The sequence below is a fragment of the Vombatus ursinus genome, unplaced genomic scaffold (assembly GCF_900497805.2).
Source record: "Vombatus ursinus unplaced genomic scaffold, bare-nosed wombat genome assembly UNPS02014786.1, whole genome shotgun sequence".
In the NCBI taxonomy this organism is placed as follows: domain Eukaryota; kingdom Metazoa; phylum Chordata; class Mammalia; order Diprotodontia; family Vombatidae; genus Vombatus; species Vombatus ursinus.
This window is the reverse complement of record NW_020954564.1, coordinates 21,706,144-21,729,042: the sequence shown is the minus strand read 5'-3', so window position 1 is coordinate 21,729,042 and position 22,899 is coordinate 21,706,144. Positions and strand designations below refer to the sequence as shown.

At 36.0% G+C, this 22,899-nt stretch overlaps 1 protein-coding gene across 3 annotated transcripts in view; it reads right to left on the bottom strand.

The window, feature by feature from the left end:
* LOC114046897 (centrosomal protein of 89 kDa-like) overlaps positions 1 to 22,899 on the bottom strand; it is a 160,838-nt gene that overhangs the window by 85,442 nt on the left and 52,497 nt on the right. For all 3 annotated transcript variants that reach the window (XM_027867510.1, XM_027867511.1, XM_027867512.1), the window contains exons 10-12: positions 10,478 to 10,528; positions 10,188 to 10,271; positions 3,731 to 3,834 (exon numbers count right to left, since the gene is read on the bottom strand). In XM_027867510.1, the coding sequence (XP_027723311.1) occupies positions 3,731 to 3,834; positions 10,188 to 10,271; positions 10,478 to 10,528 (239 nt within the window). The remainder of the gene's footprint in view (positions 1 to 3,730; positions 3,835 to 10,187; positions 10,272 to 10,477; positions 10,529 to 22,899) is intronic.

Here is a 22,899-nt window from a genome sequence, read left to right as displayed (position 1 = left end):
GATTAAATAAATCCAATAAAATGAAAAAGAGTGACAGATTGGATAAGAAAATAAAACCCTACAATCTGCTGCCTATAAGAAACACATTTAAAAAACAAATATAAACACAAAATAAAATTGAGGGGATGGGAATAAAATTTACTATGCATGAAGTGAAATCTAAGCATGAGTTGCAATCATGCTGAAAAAGCAAAAACAAACCTTTAAAAAATAAAAAGGGATATACAAAGAAAACTACATTAAGCTGAAAGGAGCCAGAGACAACACTATGAGCAATAAAACATACACTCCAAATGCTTTCCCATCAAAATTATAAAGGAAACATGATCTGGGCTTCAAGAAGACATAGACAGTAACAAAATGGTGACAGGAGACTTCAATATCCCTCTCCCAGTTTTGGATAAGTCTCACAGAAACAGAGACAAAAGAGAAAATATAGAACTGAACAAACTGTCAGAGAAACTAAATTTGAAAGACTTAAGGCATCATTTCTAAATAAGACAGCAAAAGAATATGCATATTCAGGGGTGGAGAACCTGTGGACTCGAGACCACACATCGCCCTCTACGTCCTCAAGTGAGGCCCTTTGACTGAATCCAAACTTCACAGAACAAATCTCCTTAATAAAAAATAAAAAGTCCTGTAAAACTTGGACTCAGTCCAAAGACCACACCCAAGGACCTAAAAAGCCATATATGTCCTGGAGGCCACAGGTTCCCCACCCCTGCATATTTCTCAAGTACCACATAAAACTTTTACCAAAAAATGACCATAAGTCAAAGAGATATTGCAAACAAATAAAAGGCAGAAATACTTAATACATATTTATAGACCAAAATATTTTTTAAAATTGTTTTGTTAACCACAAACAAAAGTTATAGACCCAAATGGAGATTCAATGATGAAATCCTAAATAAGGAGTGCGTCAAAGAACAATTCATTTAAAAAAAAACTACACAAAAGATAATGATGAAACAATATACCAAAATTTCTGTGATGCAGGTAAAGGAGTCCTCAAAGGGAAAATCATATCCTTAAAAACAAACATTAACAAAATAGAAAAAGAAACATTAATGAAATCAACATGTATTTTAAAAATTAGAGGGGAAATAGATAAATTAGAAATGAAAACCCCAGAAATATTAAATAAGACTAAAAGCTGGTTCTTCAAAATGACTAACCAAATTTATTGACTCTTAGCTAATCTGACTAAAAAGAAGGTAGGAGAAAATAAAATAAAATGGCAAATAAACCAAGTGAAATCACAGCAAAACCAGAGGAAATTAAAAGCAAAATGTAAACATATTATGCATGGTTATATACTAACAAAGCTGAGAATACAAAAGAAACAGAGAAATACCTTCAAAAATATAAAGTATTCAAACTATCAGAAGACCAGATAGAGATATAAATAATCCAATTTCAGTAAAGAAACAGATCTAGCTTTAAAAGAAGTACTAAAGAAAAAAACAAAACAAAACAACAACAACCTGGTCCTGATGGATTCACAGGAGAATTCTATCAAACTTTTAAAGAATAATTAGTACTTAAACTTCACAAATTATTCTCAAATGCTGAAAAAAAAAGAACCCAACCAGAATTTTTTTCTAATACTTACAACAGAGAAAGTTAAACACAGGGAAAAACTAAAGGCCAATATCATTAGTGAATACTGACTCAAAAATTATGAACAAAATTCTATCAAACAGAGAAGAGTCATTTATCCAAGAAATCATTCATTATCCAGTAGGATAGTTCAACATTAGAAAACAATCAACATGATCATATTAAAAACTAAAACATCCAAAACCACATTATCATTGTGATAGATTCAGAAAAGGAGTCTGACAAAGTACAATACTTTTTAAAGCTAAGAACTCCACAAAGTATAGGCATAGAGGGACTTTTAAAAAAACAATCATAAAGAGCACATATCTAAAACCAAAATCAAGTATCATATGCAATGGAGCTATACTACAATCTTTTCTAGTAAATACAGGAGTGCAGCAAGGATGCCCATTCTTCCCATTATTATTTGATATAGTTCTGGAAATGCTAGCAATAGCAATGAGACAAGAGAAAGAAATTAAAGGAATAAAGAAAAGTAAAGGGAGATAAAACTGTCCTATCAGTTGACAATATGATGGTTTACTTGGAAAATCATAGGGAATGAGTTAAGATAGTAACTGATACAACAGCTAAATCCTCAAAAATCAACAGCTTTTAAATATAATATATAATAACAATATATGCAATTTATAATAATGATATAATAATATTAATAACAATCAATGTAACAATAACAAAGCACAAGAAGCAGTAATAGAAATTCCATTCTAAAAAAGTACAAAATGTATAAAATATCTGGGAATCACTTTCACAAGGTACACAAAAGACACACACAAAAATAGATTAAATCACAAAGTGCTCCTTAAAAAATAAAGAACAGCCTAAATAGCTGGAGAAATATTTAGTGCTAATGGCTAGGCCATGTCAATATAATAAAAATGAAAATACTATCAAAATTAATTTACACTTTTAATGCAATACCAATCAAACCCCCAAAGGGATACTTTATAGAACTTGACAGAATAATAACAAAATTCATTTGGAAAAAAAAAAAAAGATCTAGACTATCAAGGGAAATGACAGAAGTAGGGATGAAGAAGGAAAAGCACTTCTAGACCTGAATGCATATTACAAAGCAGCGGTTATCAACACTATCTGGTACTGGTTAAAGAACAGAGAGATCAATGGAACAAACAAGACAAGAGAGACTCAAAAATAAAACGCAATAACCCAGTGTTTGATAAAAGTGAAAAACAAAAAGTTCTCAAAAAGAAGAACTGCAAAGTATTCACAACCACGAGAAAGAATCCTCCAAATTACTAATGAGAAATACAAATGAAAATAACCCTGCAAACTGGTAAATATGACAGAAAACTGGCAACAATCAATGTTGGAGGGTAGTGGAAGGATAGGCACACTAATAATACATTGTTGGTGGAGCTGTGAAATGGTACAATCATTTTTGAAAGCAACTTGGAACTATGCAAATAAAGTGACTAAACTGCCCATGGCTTTTGAACAAAAGACTCCATTGCTAAGATTATACATCAGGGAAGCCATTGATAAGAAAAAGCTCCCCACATACTCCAAAATATTTATAGCAGCACTTTTTGTGGTGGCAAAGAACTGGAAACAAGGTACATGCCCATCAATTGAGGAATAGCTAAAAAAAATGTAATATGTGAACATAATAAATATTATTGAGCTGTAAGAAATTATGAATGTGATGAATACACAGAATCATGGAAAGACTTAATATGAACTGATGCAAAGTGAAGTAAGCAGTGCCAAAAAAAATTATACAAAGTAACTACAACAATGTAAACAGAAACACAACACATCAAAAAAATAAAAATTAAATGTAACAAAATTATAAAGATCAAATGGGATTTGAATAAAAAGATATAAGAAGACACCCCAAACCTACTCCTTTATAGATGGGGGAGGTCCAGAGGTGTTACATACTGCACATCTTTTTGGACTTTTTCAATATATCAATCAGTTATGCTGGCTTTTTTTCCCTCCCTAAAAAATACTATTTGCTATATAGGATGGCTCTAGTAGAGGGACTTTATAGTGATGGAAAAAAGAGAAAATATCAACAAAAACTCATTTAAAAAAATAAAGTTACCAAGATACTAAAAAAAGTAACACTACTTGCCATTCCTTACTGGTGAGAGGACTACTTTTATTCAGTTCTTGGTGAAGCGTTTCATTCTCTTTTACCACCTCTTCTACTCGTATCTTGAACATTTTCATTTCTTCCTGAAATAAAATTAATGTAAATTTACTACAAAAACAGAAATGTACAGATAGTTATTGCCTTTACCCTAGAATTGTCACTTTGAATAAAATCAGTTAAATCTTGTCTATACTGACTGACACTCATGGAACCTGCCATAGCAAGGAATTCACAATAAAGAAATGTTTCGGTTTACTAGCACCTGGGGGTTTTGGTTACTGTAAGAACCTTAATATAGCGTCTCCCATGGCTAACAATGCTCCCAAAGCATTAAGTGAGACTGCAGTGCATTCATCTTAATTATATTTATATATATTTTTAAAAATTGATAAATACTTTGAGAACTCCCTCTTTTCCCCAATTCTATACTAAAAAAAAAAAAAAAAAAAAAAAAAACATAAATTCTTGTTATACTTTTCCAGAGCAGGGAGAGGAATTTTTATACTGGGAAACTCATTTAAGCCAGTGGTCTCTGAAGTAGGAGCCATATCTTGAAACCCAAGGAGTATGTAAACTATCTGGGAGCGTGAGAAGATGAAATGCATCCACTCTTACCCCTGAACTGTGTAGTCAACTATAGGCTTATCTCCAAAAGAGCTAGGTACAGCACCCTCTTAAGCACCTGCATCCTACCTCCTGTTAGCCTTTTGGGACTGAACAGGGGATGGGGCCCTCAAGGCAGCCTTAACCTATTTTGACCCAGCTACCAGCATAAGTTGTGGCAGGAAATATTCTATGTGCCAGGCACTGTGCTAAGCACTTTACAAATATTATCTCATTTGATCCTCACAACAACCCAGGGAGATAGGTGCTTGTATGATTACCACTTTACAGTTGAGGAAGGTGAAGCAAACCGAAGTTAAGTGACTTGCCCAGAGACGCACAGCTAGTAAGTGTCTGAATCCACATTTGAACTCTGGTCTTCCTGTCTCCAGGACCAGCACTGTACCACTTAGCTGTTTCTGAGTATAGCACCCCTAAAGTCTGCCCTGTTCTCTCATCCTGTCATAGCAGCAGGGCAGCAAGCACCTACAGGCTCTGCCCTCTGGAGCAGTGGTCCCAGAATAAGCTCTCCCCCTCACCAATAGTTTTTGTTTTCTCTGGGAAAAGGAAGTATCATAGGATAAGTAGGCAAACCCATCCCTCTTCTGAACTTCCCTCTTCCTGCTAAGTTTACCACCATTCTTCCAGTCACACAGTCACACATGCCTCTCTCTCATTCCACATTTTGGATCAGCTACCAACTCTTGTCATTTCTATCTGTACATTTCTCACCTCTCTCTCTTTCTTTTCACTCATCAATCCTTCTCTCTTCCACCTGAACTATTACAATATCCTCCTTGAGGCTTAGCAATTTTGTTAGTCTTTTCAAAGAACTAGCTTTCAGTTTTGGTTATCATTTCTATAATCTTTTGGATTTATCTATTTCTGTAAATTTCAGTATCTCCTCTTGTGTGTCTGCTTTGGGGTTATTTGCCGACTTTCTAATTTTTTACAATGCATATTCAATTCATCAGTCATCTTTTTTTATTTTGTTCAAATGCATATTTTTAGGGATATAATTTTTCCCCTAAAGGCTGGTTTAGCTGCATCCCGAAATTTCAGTTATTTCATCATTACCACTTTTTTTCACATAATTTTTCATTGTTTTTATAATGTTTTTGGCCCATTGTTTTAGGATTTCAATGTTAAGTCTCCATGTGACTATTTCTGCCTTTTTATATTTGTTTACAATACCTCTGTGCCCTAATACATGATCAGTTTTTATAAAAGTAGTGCTGAAAAAACAGGTATATTTTTCTTTAGTAGTCTCATTTAGAAGACACCATGAATCTTTTAGCTCTGATTTCTCCAGCAATTTGTTCAATTCTATATTTTCCTTTCTTTTATTTTTCTGTTAGATTTATCCAAAACCAAGAAAAGAATACTAAAATCTTCTATTATTATTGTATTAATGTCAAGGTTTTCTTGTAACTTGGTTCATTTTTCCTTGATAAATTTAGATGCTAAGGCAAGAGTATACATTTAATAATGAAATTGGTTTGTTGTCTGTGGTTCCTTTCAGCATAATTTCTTTACCTCCATGTTGAGAAATTTTGTTTTTGCTTTGTCTAATAGCATGATTGCAGGTCCTGCTTTTTTTTGGATTCATTTGATGCATAGTATTTTTTGTTACAGCCTCTTTATTTTACAAATGTCTTTACTTTTTAATATGTTTCTTGTTTTGTATTCTTTTTCCAATCTGTCACTTTCTTGTTTATTGGGTTGTTTAATCCATTCATATTTAAAGTTATGAGTCAGCTTTACATTTCCCTTCACTCGTCTCTAATATCTTTTTTCTGAACTGATTTAAAATTTTTTTTGGTTCTTCCTCTTTAAAGACAACACTTCCTTCACTTAGTTTTTCCAGTTTTTGCTTCATCTACTTTAAGGGAACCCTATTCCAACTTGCCTTTTTTAACCTCACCTAAGTCCACAACCTCCTACTTGTTATGAGTTTTAGAATTTTACTTATTAATTCCTTTTTCTTTCTTCTTTTTATCTAGCTAATTCTTCCCCTGTATTTTTTTCTCACTTAAATAGTTATATAATATTCCCATTTGACTTTTGTTACATTTTGGTTTCTTATTCCCTACATCTTTTTCTAAAAAAGAATTTCCCCTCATTTTCTTTGTCAATTCTTTCCCCTATCTATCTGTCTATCCTAAACTTTTATTCCTTGATTCATGGTCCTTAAACATACTTATTATTTCTTTAGTCTCTGTGTTTCTTGTGAAATTGAAACTTTTAAAGTACCTACTCTGAATTCCCTCTTCTAAATGATTTCTATGTTAATACCTTCTAGGTCTTGCCCCTACCTTATTTCTGTTGTGTCTCACTCCTAGAAGTATCAATTCCTGCAGAAGACAGAATACTGCCACATGGTAGGAATTCTCCTGTGACCCTGATCACGAACGAGGTCCATTTCTAACCAATGTCCTCTCCATAATAATTTTCTTTTCCATTTGCCACTAAATTGCTTCCTATGTCCTCCTGTCCTTCTAGATGTCACCTGCCCCTAGAAGCTCTGATTCTCCTTCTTAGGAGGTGAGATGCTGTCAATGGACACATAACACTCTCTCAGAAGTGATGATCTCTCTGACCACCAAGGACAGTGAGAGCGAGAGACAGAGACAAAGACAGTGCATTAATTAAGAGCCTGGTGTATCAGGCACTGCAGTAAGTGCAATAAGACCTTTATAAGGTTTTCTCCTGGTCGTTTACAGAATTTATTGTTTGTCATCGGAATTGTTAAATCTAACCACTATATAACTTGGAGCTTATAGCATAGGTTTTTTGTTCGTTTTTCTAGGGGTACTCTGTGGTTTCTTTCAGTTGGTATTGTTTTCTGTATTCAGAAGTTCTAAGTAGATTTCTTATATTATTTCTTGAATTACGGTTTGAAGTTTTTTAAAAATTGCTGTGTTCTTCTGGAAGACCTACAATCTTTAAATTGTCTCTATACATCCTATATTGAAAACCAACATGCTTTGCTGGTATAGATATCATATTTTTTTTAATATTATTGCTTTTTGCTTCTCTTCTTCCATGTCATGCTTCGCTTTTATATATTTGTACTCTCAATTAGTTGTCTCTTTAGCTTCAGTAGAAAGACTAGCCACTATGAATTCAAATTTTTATGTTCTGACAATTATTTCTGCTGTACAAGATATAAATTCTGCCTTCACAATTATTATTATTTCCTTCTTGAACCATTCAGGAATATCTTGCCATAATTCCAGGCTCTCGTGGGAATCTAGGGGGTTCCTTGCCTTATTAGATGTTAGTTTAATTTTATTTGTCTTGCAATATTTATTCAGAGATGTGTGGACTCATTTGATGACTTTCAAGGCCCTCTTCCCATCTGTTTTAAGATCTTCTCTGTTGGGGTACGTGCATGCGTGTGTGTGTGTGTGTGTGTGTGTGTGTGTGTGTATACACATACATATGTAAATGCTTGTGCTCAAGTTTTTTAACTGAGTTGTGTGTATGTGTGTATATATGTAAGTGTGTGTGTGTGTGTGTGTGTAAATGCTTGTGCTCAAGTTTTTTAACTGAGTTTTGTTCCTCCTGAGCTCTTTGATAATTTCAATCTCTTTCCTTAGATTCTTCTGTCACTCACTTTGTAATGACTCCTACTTTGATGACAGATTTCCCATGGCCAGACAGCAAAACTGTCTCAATCCCTTCCACATTTTCTAGATCTCTTCAGATGATTTTTGCTGGGCAGGAGCTTGGTTTGTTTTTTTCCTGCTACTTTGCCATCTTGGCTCTGCCTCCCACTAAATTACTATTTTTAGCAATAAATAACAATGACATCTGTGGTCTGAACAAATATTTTACCCCAAAAGTGAACAATAGTCTCTTTATTTGCAGACATGATTAGCTCAGCATGTGCTGAAGCTATGTGGATATTTTGTCACTGTCTTATGGAAGAATCTTCAAAAACTAAACTGCAAAAGGACCCACATGTACAAAAATATTTCTAGCAGCTCTTTCTGTGGTGGCAAAGAACTGGAAATTGAAGTGGTGCCCATCAATTGGGGAATGGCTGAACAAGTTGTGGTATATGAATGTAATGGAATACTATTGTGCTATAAGAAATGATGAGCAGGCAGACTTCAGAAAAACCTGGAAAGACTTATATAAACTGATGCTGAGTGAAATGAGCAGAACCAGGAGAACGTTGCACACAGTAACAGCCGCATTGTTCGATAACTGACTTTGACAGACTTAGCTCTTCTCAGCAATATGAGGATCTAAGACAACTCCAAAAGACTCATGATGGAAAATGCCATCTATATCCCAAAAAACAACCATGGAGTCTGAATGTAGATGGAACATACTATTTGTTCTCCTTTTCTTTTGTTGTTTTATTTCTTCTTTCTCATGGTTCCTCCCATTAGTTCTAATTCTTCTATACATCAAGACTAATATAAAAATATGCTTACTACGAATGTATAAGTAGAATCTGTATCAGATTACATGTCATCTTGGGGAAAGGGGAAGACAGGGAGGGGGAGAAAATTTAAAACTCAAAATCTTATGGAAGTGAATGCTGAAAACTAAAAATAAATATACTATTAAAAAAAAACTAAATTGCAATGTATGCCTTCGAATATCAAGGCACACATTGCAATTTAGTTTTTGTGTGCCTTGATATTACTAAGTATATTATTACTACGGTGAAAAGCATATCAAATACACTGGATGGTTTCTCAAAAGGAAAAAACTGATCTCACTCAATACTAAGACTCAACTGAGAAATATCACTTTTTATTTAAATCATTTAATTATTTGGATTAAGTACTTAATAAAATAAAAAAAGTAGGACCAAAGGCTCTCATTTAAAAAAAAAACACAAGGAAATTAAGACACTCTTGCCTTTCAAATCTTCAGACTAAACTTAGTATGAAGTATACTAAGTTCAAATTTCATTATTTGGATGGTATGAGGTGAGGCCCAGTTTGAGACCAGACAAGATGAGTCTTCAAGGTTCCATGAAACAAACATTTATTTCTCACTGAATCCTTCTAAGAGTAGAAATTAATTTAGACCTTAAATAAAAGGACTGAGAAGTTTTACACATATTCAAAAGGACTGAGAAGCCCTACCCACAGCTGCTCTGTTAGGGTCCCTCATAGTACTAGTGTGCTTCTGTGATTGGGAGTCATTCCTGTGAGGAGTGACACAGAAATCCACTGAAACTTAGCTCTCAAGGAACTATCATACACTTCAATTCCTGCCTTTCTTCAGGATCAGACCCACCCAAAATATGAAGTAGGTAAATTTTGTCTTAAATATCCTCTGAATCGTCTTTTTAAACCATTTTCTCTTCTAGTGAAAAACACCCCCTTTTTATTCCACTCGGGCACCTAGTGACATCATGCTCTCTGGTTACTTTTTGACAGAAAATCCTGTTCATAGAAAATAATCTATTCATAATAAATACATCCATTCATACTAAATTATCAATGACTCATAAAGTTTAATTTGGTACTTCATTTGGACATCTGTACATTTATGATAGGGCCCAAAATTAAGAGAATGAATGGTAGCATTTCAGGCATCAGAAGATAATGGAAGTTAATTTTATCAACAAAGGGATTCCCTGAGGTCCCTGAAATCATATCACATTGGCAGCTGCCTTCCCTAACTCACTACAAGTCAACAAAGCCCTCCCTGCTTAGCAGAGAAGACAAGAAAAACAAATCAAGGGCTCCAAATACAAAGACTGCTAAAAAGTTCAAAATTTGAAAATACCCACCTTCAAAATATCTCAAATTCAAAGTTCCTTTACTTCAAAATCCACCATCTTCTAAAATGTGCAACATACCTCAAGCATGACATTTAGATCATCCTTTTCTTTCATTCTATCTTCATAGGCTAAGAGTAATGGTGATAAATACTTTCTATCCAACTAAGGAAAAAGAAAATTAAAGGAAATAAATACTTTATTTACATCTTTACATCTTTACTTACCTTTCAGTAATGAAATGCTAGTAAGAAACTTCACTTTTATTTTGAAACTAGAAGTAAAGTTTAATAACTGCACAAGTTAATGACTGTGTATGTCTAGCCCAGGCAATACAAATATGAATATTAAAGATAGGTTTTTTCACTTACCAGCCAAGGTGGTGGAGGCCCCTTGAATGGAAGACCTTCAATTTCTATATTCTAAGTACAGAACAAAAATTGAAGAGAAAGTTAAAGAGATTTTTGTTAAAAATATAAATTATTAATAAATATTATTCAATATATCCAATATATAAATAATTTAATATATAAATATTATTAAAATAAATAAAAATAAAAATTAATTAATTCCAGGTTTTCTACTCTCTATCTATTATCAGGCATTAAAAATAAACAAACAAAAAAGCAAAACAAAACATGTGGCATTTAAGCCAAAGGATTCATTGAGAACTATTTTCAACAAACTACTGACATTAGACAAAATTACAACATAGGTGAACTAAGTCTTTAGCATTCTTCTTCTGCCTCCTAACCAGTACATTCAGTGATCTCATTTTATTGTAATCCAAAGCCTTTGCTCACAACTCATCCTCCCCAAACCTATTCTCTCCCAATGTACCCTACTCTCCAAAACTTTAATCTTGACTCTCCCCTAATTAAAATTCCTGTCCCTCACTGTAGCTGCATTAATAATAAAATTACAGTAATCAATACTAATTCAAGTTAGGTGGCAGGGTGGATAGATTACCAGGCCTAGAGTCAGGAAGACTCATCTTCCTGGTTTCAGATATTTATTAGCTGTGAAACCCTGGGTAAGTCACTTTACCCTGTTTGACTCAGTTCCTGATCTGTAAAATGAGCTAAGAAGGAAATGATAAACCACTCCAGTACTTTTGCCACGAAAACCCCAAATTGCTAGGTGGTGCAGTGGATACAGCTCCAGTCTTGGAGTCAGGAGGACCTGAGTTCAAATGTGACCTCAGACACTTGACACTTACTAGCTGTGTGACTCTGGGCAAGTCACTTCACCCCCACTGCCTAAGCAAAACAAACAAAAAAACCCAAAAGGGGTTAACAAAGAGTCTGAAACAACTATACAACAAATTCATACTAAATTGCTAACAGCTAATAGACTTAGTCTTTCAACAGAATCCCTGTATTTTATTCAGGGGGCTTATGAATCCCCTCATTCTATCTCTCCTTCTTATACCATGAGAACAAAATAATCAATCTAACACTCTCCTTTTGAAAGACTGCTTACCCCTAACCTATGATGACTACAAAGTCCAACTATGTGATACCTACCTAGTAATGAAATCTCTCACTAAAAAAAAAAAAAAAAAAAAAAGACTACTCATGGCTAATTAAATGTTTCATTAAAATATCCATGTATTAGTTCAGGGAACCTACACCCAGAGTTGAAAGAGAAATCAGGGGTCATCTAATGTCCTTCATCCTAGACAGATGAAGAATCAGGCCCAGTGACTTTCCCAAGGTCACTCACACATGTAATAATCGTCAGAAGCAGAATTTGAACCTAGGACTCCAGAGTCAGTACTCTTTCCACTGTACCAAAATACTTGATCTGTTAGAGAAGGAAAAGGAGAGCAAATCCAAGCCAACTCCTTAAGAACAAAAATATTATGCAAAAATCAAATATTTAGTATATCACAAGACAAAATTGAGGAAAAGTTTGTGATTAGGGAAAAACATTTATGGTGGGATGATTAGGGGACTCCTCATCAACTGAACCCCACGATGCACTTGGATAAAATTGTAGGGCATGAGAAGAGGAGCATTTCCCATGGAGCCAGATATCTGCTCTGGCTCAGCACTGAAAGATATAAATTCTGGAACGCAACTCTTGATAGGTCCCCTTGTGTATCTCTGTATGCCAATCCCCATCTCTGTATCTCAAGAAGTATCTCAAAGATGACTGATGACTAAGTCTGGAAGAGCCACTATCTGTGGGTTACAAGAAGAGCTGGGGAGAAAATGCTCCATCCCTTTGGGTTCAGCCTCATTTGGAGATCATCCAGTGCTTTTTCTCCCCTGCACTTGATTTGGTCATAGGGAACTTCTATGTCCATCACAACTCCTACTCCCCCAACCCACCCCAAATTAAATGGCAGCTACAAGCATATGGTAGCCAAGAACATGCATGTGCTGGCCAAGGCAAGCTTGAGTTCCTGGCTGTTTGCTTATTGTGGCTTTCTGTTTCCATTCCTGAGCAAAAGTCAGTAGATGATAACACTGAGAAAGTGATGTTTGTACCTTTGGCAAACCTCTGGTTTGTACCTACTTTTAACGACTGTCTGGGAGTTCTGGAGGCTGGTGGTGACTGTCAGACAAGAAGTGATTCCTGTTAACAGCATGTTTTTCAGAAGAGAAAATGAATACCAACAAGGCCATCTTGAAATCTGATGAATTAAAAAAGCTGACTAGGAGATTTGGACCTTGTGAGATGCTTCAACAGTGCATGCCACAGGTGAATATGAAAGATCCTAAATATCCCACAATAATCCCACAAAATTTGCCTCCCAAGAATGTAACAAGCACAATGGATTACTGTTTTGTGTTTTTATATTCATATCTGTTAACATATACTTATGAGTTTTTTTATGTCTTAAGCATTCTGTGGTAGAAAAAAATAAACCACTATACTTTTTTGTGGCGTATTTTGTTTGAGTACCTTTTATAAAAGTGATCCCTGTTATACCCTACTTTTGGGGATGGCCTCTTATGCCAAGTTTCAAAGATGTCTCAGAGTTCTACTCTAGAGATGAGGCAACGAGCCAGAAAGGAAAAGCCACAGAGAACACTGACCAGCCATGCTTTGGCGGGTCATCCAGCCCCCCAGAACTGAACCTAAGCAGGGTGAGTCCAGTCTTGGAAATCCTTGTGGAAGGAACACACCCTGGGTTACAGCCTACATCTATTTTATCAGTAAGAAATATCATCCACTAGATCTCTAAAATTTGTCCAATTACACACAATGCATGCAACAATAGTTCCAAAATTCCTGCTATTGTTTTACAACAGAGTTGGCTTTCCTGCCCTCTACCTTTTCCTATATAAAAGATCAATCTAAGATTACCTTCTCTTCTCTCTACCTCTACCTCATTTATTATTTTTTTCTTTTGCTCTGCCCATAGTCAAAGAACTAGTCCATGTTTTACTTTTTTCTTATTTTACTTATTTACTTATTTTTTTTTTGTTCTGGTATATTATTAAGTCCTTGTCATTGAATCGGGGATGATCCCCAAGGTTTCCATGACACTACTGTTTCTTGATTTTCCACCTGTCTGACCTCGTCTCAGTTTCCTTTGCTGGACTTTGATCCAGGCCTGCCCATTAACTGTGGGTATTCCCCAAGGCTCTGTCTTGAGCCCACTTTCTCTCTCTATACTATTTCAGTAGATGATCTTATCAGTTCCCATAGATTCAATTATCATTTCTATGCTGATAATTCTTAGGGCTACTTTTCCAGCCTAAACCTCCAGTCTCATATCTCTAAATAGTTATTCCACATCTCAAAATCGATATCCTATATACGTTTTAAACTCAACATGTCCAAAACTCAACTGTTATCTTTTACTCCAAAGCCTTCCTTCTTCCCATTTTTTAACTTTCCTACCACTATTAGTCTTTGAAATCATTCAGGCTTGTAACCTAGGTATGATCCTGAACTCCCCTTTCTCTTACTCCTTCTATAACATCCAATCTGTTGCTAAGTTGTGTCGATTCTACCTTTACAACATCTCTTCTATGGGACCCTTCTTTCGTCTGATATTGCCAACACCCTAGAACAGGCCCTTATCACTTCATACTTAGACTACAGCAATAACCTTTTGGCTGGTCTCTCCGCCTCAGTCTCTCACCATGCCAGTCTATCCTCCACTCAGTTGTCAAATTTATCTTCCTAAAGCCCAATACTGAGTATTTTACTCCCCCACTCAATAACCTCCAGTAAATCCCTATTACCTCCAGGATCAAATAGAAAATCCTCAGTTTGGCTTTTAACCCCTTAACAACCTGGTTGCCTCTTACCGTTTTTGTTTTCTTATATCTTTTTACCCCTTTCTCTCCCATGTACTCTTGTGATCCTGTAATGCTGGCCTCCTTGCTGTTCTTCAAACAAGACACTCTATCTCCCAAATCCAGGCTTTCCCCCCATGTCTGGAATACTCCCCTTCCTCATCTCTGTCTCCTGGATTCCCTGGTTTTCTTCAAGTCCAAACTAAAAATTGCTACCTTCTACAGGAAGCCATTTCCAATTCCCCTTAATACTAGTGTTTTCTATTATTTCTAATTTATCATCTTTATTTTGTGTTTTTATATAGTTGTTTGCATGTTGCGTCCCTCCATTTGACTGTCAGCTCCTTGAGAGAAGAGACTCTTACTTTGTATTCTGAGGGCTTAGTATATTGCCTAACACATAGTAGGCCCTTAATGTTTACTGACATGATTAATGTTTTTTGGAGCTGTCTTGAAGTTTCTTCAATCCCCAGGGTAATTTACATGGGACGATGGGAAATTTAAACAAACATCCAAGGCAGGACCAGCCAAGAAGCTCCTTAGTGAGGGCAAAAAACCAAGTCAGAGAAAATTCAAGGGAGGTCTACCTGGACTTCCTCATCCAAGGGTATTTTGACACCAGAGTTACATTACACCAAATGACACTTTCATTTTCTCCCCAACTTCAAACCCATTTGTGACTACTACATAGCAATCAAGACAAACTTTACTGTTGCCCTGATAGTCACTAAATCACAATTCCAAAAGAAGAGTTTTCAAATCATATCAACACTTCTATAATTCTGACCCCCCCCTAAGTTGAACCCTAATATCAAAAGACAACTGCATCACACACCCTCTATTGTTTGGTTGACCCTAGGTAATATTTATAATGAATTCCTATTTATGGATCTAGTATTTAGTTTTAAAGTTTGTATGGTTTGAAGGAATAATTTACATAAAGATAATTTTTTTTTCTTCTTAACAGCTCATAAAATCACCATTAGCACACTTCTGGAGTTTGATGACAAAGTGAGAATAAATTAATTTGGCATTTATTCCTGCTGGCATCCAGTGGATTTGTTGATATGTACAGTCTTTCTTTTGATCTCCAAAATTCTGGGAAATTTCCTTACATGATTTTCTAAAACATGATACTCTAGGACTATCCATATTTTTCAGGCAGTCAATGACTCTTACATTATCTTGCTAAGTGACTGCACATCTATAATCTATATAAAATTGCTTGCCTTCTCAAGGAAGGAGGAGGGGAACTAGTGAGGGAGAGAATTTTGAACTAAAATTTTTAAATGTTAAAAATTGTTTTTATATGTAATGAGAAAAAATATATAAAATTTTTAAAAAATTATCTTGCTAAAGTTATCCTCCAAATAAGCTGTGGTATGTTAGTAAATGTTTAACCAGTTCTCCACTCTCCCCTCACCCCCTGCCAAAAAAAACAAAAACAAAACATATCCACCATACTTTTAAGTTTAATCTACATTATTAATGTTTCCTCCATAACTTTTTTAAGTTTAGACAATCAACAAAACAATATATTGAGGCCTTGATTTGTAGTTTTGTTGATTTCCCAGTTATAAATGCTCACACTAACAATTTAACAATCAGCTCTCAGCTGGTTCAAGCTGGATGAAGCACACTGCTGATAATAAGTCAGATTTATATGGAACTTTAGAGTTTCCATAGTCAGTCAACATGCATTTAAGTGTTTACCATGTGCCAGGAACTGTATTAAGCATTAGGGATACAAAGAAAAGCAAAAACAGGATCCCTTTCCTCACGAAGCTCTGTGCTAGGTATAAGCATTGTTATTATCCCCATTTTACTAATGAGATATTAGTAAATTTAAGTAAATTAAGTAAATTTAAGCTCACCACTAATTATCAAAGGGATTTAAATCTAAGTCTTCCTGAATCAAAGTCGAACACTGTATCCATCATACCATGTTGCCTCTAATATCAAGTCTTCTCCCAGATGAGTTAATTTTTTATCATGTTTTCCCGATTAGTCTGTCAGACACTTCAGCTACTATTGCAGCTAGCAGAATAATTCAATTTCTCATTGATTCCACATATTTTATAATTCCACCAATCTCTCCATACTATTACATTTTGCTTTTTCCAGTTTTTACAAATAACAGCTCTTTATCAAATGGTAATCAATATTAATTTATCAAATATTAATTATTGAAATATCAAATATTTTAACACTACATTTAATTTATAGTGTGCTTAACAGCATTATATAAAATCTATACTGTCTTATATGCATGAATGTTTCTTGGAAAATAGACTTTATCTTGATATCAATAAATTGTGGGTGGGATGAATTCACCCGCTGTGTCTACACTCAACTGAATACTGTTTTGTCATAATAAGTAAAAAAAAATTTTGACTATCCAATACAGTGACCAGATTGGACACCACCACTTCTCTATCATGAATGAGGAGGTATGTTGCATGAAATCTGTTCTCCAGGACCTTCTCAGGTTTTTCAGATACTTAGAATTTGATTTCCTTTTAATATTTCCATTTATACTGTCAGAGTTGTATATATTTTTAGGGGGAATTTGCTTATTTCATTCTGCAAATTTTCTGTTTCTATGAATTCATTATAGTCATCATTTATTATAGTAATATTTTACTATATTTATATACCATATTTTACTACATTCGTATAGGTTTTTTTTTTTTGATTCAGTAAATTAAATTCAATAAATATTTATTAAGTGCCTGTTCTGTGCTAGGCACTATGCTAAGCACTGGGGATTAAAAAAAAAAAAGAAAAAGAAAGAGTCAGACAGTCTCCTTGAGGCAGACCCTCAAGGAGCTTACAATCTAATGGTGGAAGAATGCCACCAGGGGATACCTGGCATGGGAGCATGATATTCTGTGGAGTCCAAAACAAACAGAACTGCTCTGTTTCCAGCTCTTTGATACCATGGAGAGTGTTGCTATGGATATTTTGGTATCTACTGAACCTTTGTTGTTGTCTTTGACATACCTGAGCTACCAGTTCCCAGTAGTGAGAACATTGGATTAAAAGGCATGAACAGTTTATGGACAGTTTAGTCACTTTTCTTACATAATTCAAAACTAATATCCAGAAGGGTTGGATCAGTTCTCAGTTCCTCCATCTCCAACTGTTTTGTGTTGATTTTTTTTCAATATCAGTTGCTTTTTCATTTTTTTTAAACAGAATATTTATTACCTCATTTGCCATCCACATGGCAGGCAAGCTAGACTAGCTGTAGTAGTGAGGAAAAGCACTTCCCTATCTCAATCGTCACTTTCCCTCAGACCCTAATGAAAAAAGCCCAGGATCCTGAGCTCCAGTGTCTCCCAGACCACCAGTCCTGATTCCAGTCTTGTCCCCAAAGCCATTACTGAGGGGGAACAATCTGTGTGGAGAATCCTTGCCACCACCAACACCAACTGCTGACCAAATGCTATTCACAGAAGGTAGGCCCAAGACTCCTGGGAATATTGATGGCACTGTTTTCCAGATCACTGGCCCTACTTCTATCCCTACCCCCAAAATGATCAGAGAAGGAATCATCTGTGGAGACAGGACCAGACATCCCCATCAATCGCCAACCAACTACCACACCCAGGGCAGGCAAGCGAATGTAGCTGATGCAGCAAGACACTCTAAGGTGCCATCAGGAAGTAGTGTGTGCCAAGAGACTCAAAAGACACCATTACATTGTCCCTCAGATCACTGTCCCTGATCCCAACCAAGCCCTAGCAGCTATTATCCAGGGAATTAAGTCTTGTTGAAATGGGGCCTGGCAGCTACTTCTATAGATATTTCAGCCCCCTCCCTCCTCAGCAGTCACAGGTACTGGAGACTTAGAAAAGAAAGACAAAGATCTTGGCAATGTCAAATGGCACAACATCAAAAATGGATATGGTTTTAGCAATGGAAATTGCTAAAGTAAATAAAATAAGATGTCTTGCCATCTGGTTTGCAGCTGTACCTTAAGGACTATGGGACCTTTCACTCAACTAAAATCTCCTATGTGTGACTCCCCATATTAAAATGTGAAATCTTTAAGAGCACAGGCTATCTTCCTTCTACGTTTGTATCCTGAACACTTATCACAGTGCTTTGTACATAGTAAGTTCTTAATAAATACTTTTCCTTTCACTAGTTCATTCAATCTGGTGTGCCTTGTGAAGAGATCTAGGCTATTTCTGGATGCTTGCAATATTTTCTCCTTGACTTGGGAACTCTGGAATTTGGCTATAATATTCCTGGCAGTTTTCATTTTGGGATCTCTTTCAGGAGACAATCAATGGATTCTTTCAATTTCTATTTTACACTCTGGTCTAGAATATCAGAACAGTTTTCCTTGATAATTTCTTGAAAGATAATATCTAAGCTCTTTTTTTGACCATGGCCTTCAGGTAGTCCAAGAATTTTAAAATTATCTCTCCTGGATCTATTTTCCTGGTCAGTTATTTTTTCCAATGAGATATTTCACATTGTCTTCTTTTTCATTCTTTTGTTTTATTTTATTGTTTCTTGATTTCTCATAAAGTCATTAGTTTCCATTTGCTCCATTCTAATTTTTAAGGAATTATTTTCCTCAGTGAGCTTTTGGACCTCCTTTTCCATCTGGTCAATTCTGCTTTTTCAGGCATTCTTCTCCTCATTGGCTTTTTAAATCTCTTTTACCATTTAGCCTAGTCTGTTTTTCAAGGTGTTATTTTCTTCAGGTTTTTTTTTTTTGTGTGTCTCCTTCACCAAACTGTTGACTCTTTTCTCATGATTTTCTTGCATCACTCTCATTTCTCTTCCCAATTTTTTCTCTACCTCTTTTACTTGATTTTCAAAATCCTTTTTGAGCTCTTCCATGGCCTGAGACCAATTCATATTTTTCCTGGAGGCTCTGGACGTAGGAGCTTTGACTTTGTTATCTTCTTCTGAGTGTGTGTTTTGATCTTCCTTGTCACCATAATAACTTTCTACAGTCAGTTTTTTTTTTCATTGTGTGCTCATTTTCCCAGCCTATTACTTGACTTTTAACTATTTGTTAAAATAGGGCTCTGCTTCTAGGGCGGAGGACATACTATCCCAAGCTTCAGGGGTTTTGTACAACTGTTTTCAGAGATACTTCTAGGGATCTGTAAGTTTTCAGTTCTCCCAAGGTGGTATGATCTAAGGAGAGATGTTTTCTACTGTCCTGGCCTGTGCTCTGGTCTGTGAGCAACCACAAACACTTTTTCTGCCCTGAAATTGTGAGGGGGATTCCCTCTCCACTGCTGCCACAAGCTCTGTTATGCTAGTGCTCTTCCTCGCCCTGGGACTGCCTAGGATTGGGACCTAGATCTGAGTGTGGGCAAAGCAATAGAGTCCTGCCTCAGTGTTAGCAAGCGACTCCTATAATTTCCTTCTGTCCAGTTGTTTGACCCCCTTACTATCTATGGGCTGAGAGCTCCAGAAGCAGCTGCTGCTGCTGCTGATTCAGTCATTTCCAAGGCCTGATCCTGGTTTGCTGGGGCCAAGGCTGTGTCGGCACGGCCTGCACTTCACTCTCACCCAGGTGCGACAGACCTTTCCTGCTGACCTTCTAAGTTGTTTTTGGTGTCTGTGGGCTAAGAGGTCTGGAAATTACCACTGCTGCCAGTGATTCAGTTGCCCTGAAGCCTGTTCCTGGTTGGTTTGTGCTGGACTGCACTCTTCTCTCACCCTGGTGCAACAGACCTTTCCTGCCAAACTTTCAAGTTGTCTTAGCCTGGAAAGTTGTTTCACTCCATCTTTTTGTGAGTTCTGCTGCTCTATAATTTGTTTAGAGTCATTTAAAAAATTATTCGGAGGGGTTTGGGGGAGAGCTCAGAAGAGTCCCTGCCTTTACTCTGCCATCTTGGCTCTGCCTCTAGGTTATTTCTTAAGGCAATCATTGATATCAAGTCATTATTTTGTTTTCCTTTTTGGGTCTTCTCTTTGTATTTTTTTTTTTTGATCCAAAATAATTCTTGAGTTTTTTTAAAATTTCCTATTTTTTTTCTCTTCATCATTCCTTTTCCTTCTCTGAGAGTCTATTTGGTTATCACTTTTCTTCACCCTTATAAGGTTCCATATTTCTGACTATTCTTGCATTGGATATTAGTAAGCTGTTCCCCTTTTCAGTATCTCACCAGGTCTTCTGGTCTGTGCAAAGTCAACAGGAAAACTGGATCATAGTCATTATGATATATTTACCTAAGCTTGATAGAAGAGGGAAGAACTAAATTCATTCTTTCATTCAAAAAGCATTTATTAAACACCTATTATTTTCAGGCACTATGCCAGTCACTAGAGGTACAAAGCTAAAAATTATACAGACACTGCCCTAAAGGAATTACTACGGATAAGGGGGGCAGGGAGGACAACATGTTCACATATAAGTAAATATAAAATATATCAGGCAGTTTGGTGAAGGAGAGACATGTTAGGACAGGCTTCTTAAACTTGGAGTCCATAACCTTGTTTTTTAAAAAATATATTTTGCTATGTATTTTAATATAACTTGTTTCCTTTTTAATACTATGTGTTTTATTTTATGCATTTAAAACATTATTCTGAAAAGGGGTCAATAGGCTTCACCAGACTGCCAAAGGAGTGCATAACACAAAAGACATTAAGATCTCCTGTATTATGGAAAAGGCTCAGTTTGGGGACCAGAGGTTCTGGGCTACTAGGGAATATATTTTGAGGTACATATTCAAATCTGTCAAATCACTGACATTACTGATTTCTCACATCCATGTCTTGCAGAGGGAGCCAATAAAATCTTGTTTTCCTAATAGAATCCTGGGGTCTCCTGGACCTGACTCACCTCTTACCAATGCTCCTGGCCAGGGAATGTGGGACTCAGAAGTCAACCCACAAGTCCCTTGGGAAATGGAATTTATTCCTCCCAATTTCATCAATTCTTAGTTTCAAATAACTTTTCATTAGCTTCCACTTTGCTGGAGCCCTTAACTCAGCTATCATAATTAATAACTAAATCTAGCACATATATCTGCATATCAAGTGGTCCAGAAAAATAGTTCTGAGTTAACAAGGTAGGATCTTCTCTCTAATTCTACTCTTTGGTTTATTCCATAGGTTTCCCCACAAAAACATCAGAATTTAGCTCATCTTGTGCCTACCTGGGACTCTCCTTAGGAAATCAGAATTTGCTATTCTCTGTAAAAAAGGAAAAAAGACACTCAGCTAACACGCAAACAAACACTGTCTAATAAAATACATAAGACAGACAAGCTTTATTTCACCAGGAGAAAAAAATGCAAAAGACTCATACCCAAGCCTATAAATAAGCAAGATACTTCTCTTTCCTTTTTTCTTGAGCCTCCACTTTCCCAAATGGAATTATATAGTCTTCTATACATATTGCCATCCTGAGGTTGAGATTCCCGCACAAGGAGAAATCACTCAAGATTATTCAAGAACTTTTCCCCAGACCTGCACAGTTCACATAACTCAGGGAACCAATCAAGTATAAAGTTCAAGTGTGCTCCTTCACATTGTGGTTCTGTTCCTTATTGGTTCTCAGCTCTGGTTGCTGCTTGAGCCCAGCAACTCCTCACGGACCAAGATTACCTTTGACACTGTCTCAGTGCTACTCCACATCTGCCTTCCCACCAGCCCCATAGATGACAGCAGTGGAATGGTACTGGGTATAGAGTGAAGAAGTCCCTAGACACTGAGGGGGAGTTTTGAGGGTCAAGCAGGAGTCAGAGCTACGAAGCAGCAAGGGACAGAGTACAATGTAGAGGACTGTTTCCTTACTTTGGATCTGAGTCTTTTTTGGTGTACAGTCCCTATTATCACTGAATTTCTCTCTAGCAGTATTTTTTTCTCTGTGTTCTCCAATAATCCTTTTAAAGACCAAACCCTTAAGAGCAATGAGGTATCACCTAGGCAACCAAAACCTATCAGTTTCATCATAAAGATGGAATCAACCAAACAATACCAAAGACAAGACAAGTTCACATCTTGTTAAGGAGGCAGATTCAATGCCCTAATAAATTCATTATCCTAAGGCAACAAGGATTTTGCACCTTGTATACTATATTTGCACCTATCCTGGAGATAAACATATTTCTATTTGTGCTGCTATTAAGTTGATGCCTACAGGAAACATTAAAATTTGCCAAAAATTTAAAGAGTCACAGAATGAAAGTCAGAAGAGACCTAAGCAGCATTTAGCTCAGAACAAGAATCTTAAATACAACAATCCCAACAAGTTGTAATCCAGATTTCAGTGGAAGAAAGTACACAATATGAATCCACTCACTTAATGTATAAAAGTCTCAGTTACCTCACATGTAAAATAAGGATTGAACGAGATAGGCTTAAGATCCTTTTCAGCTCTAAATTTATGAACCTATGATCCTACTTTGGGGGAGCCCATTCCTCTTTTGGATAGCTCTAGATGTTATAAAGATTATCTTTATCAAACCTAAATCTGCCTTTGAACTTCCATTGTTTCTAGTTTTACCCTGTAAGACCAAGCAGAATAAGTCCCGTTCTTCTGCCTGAAA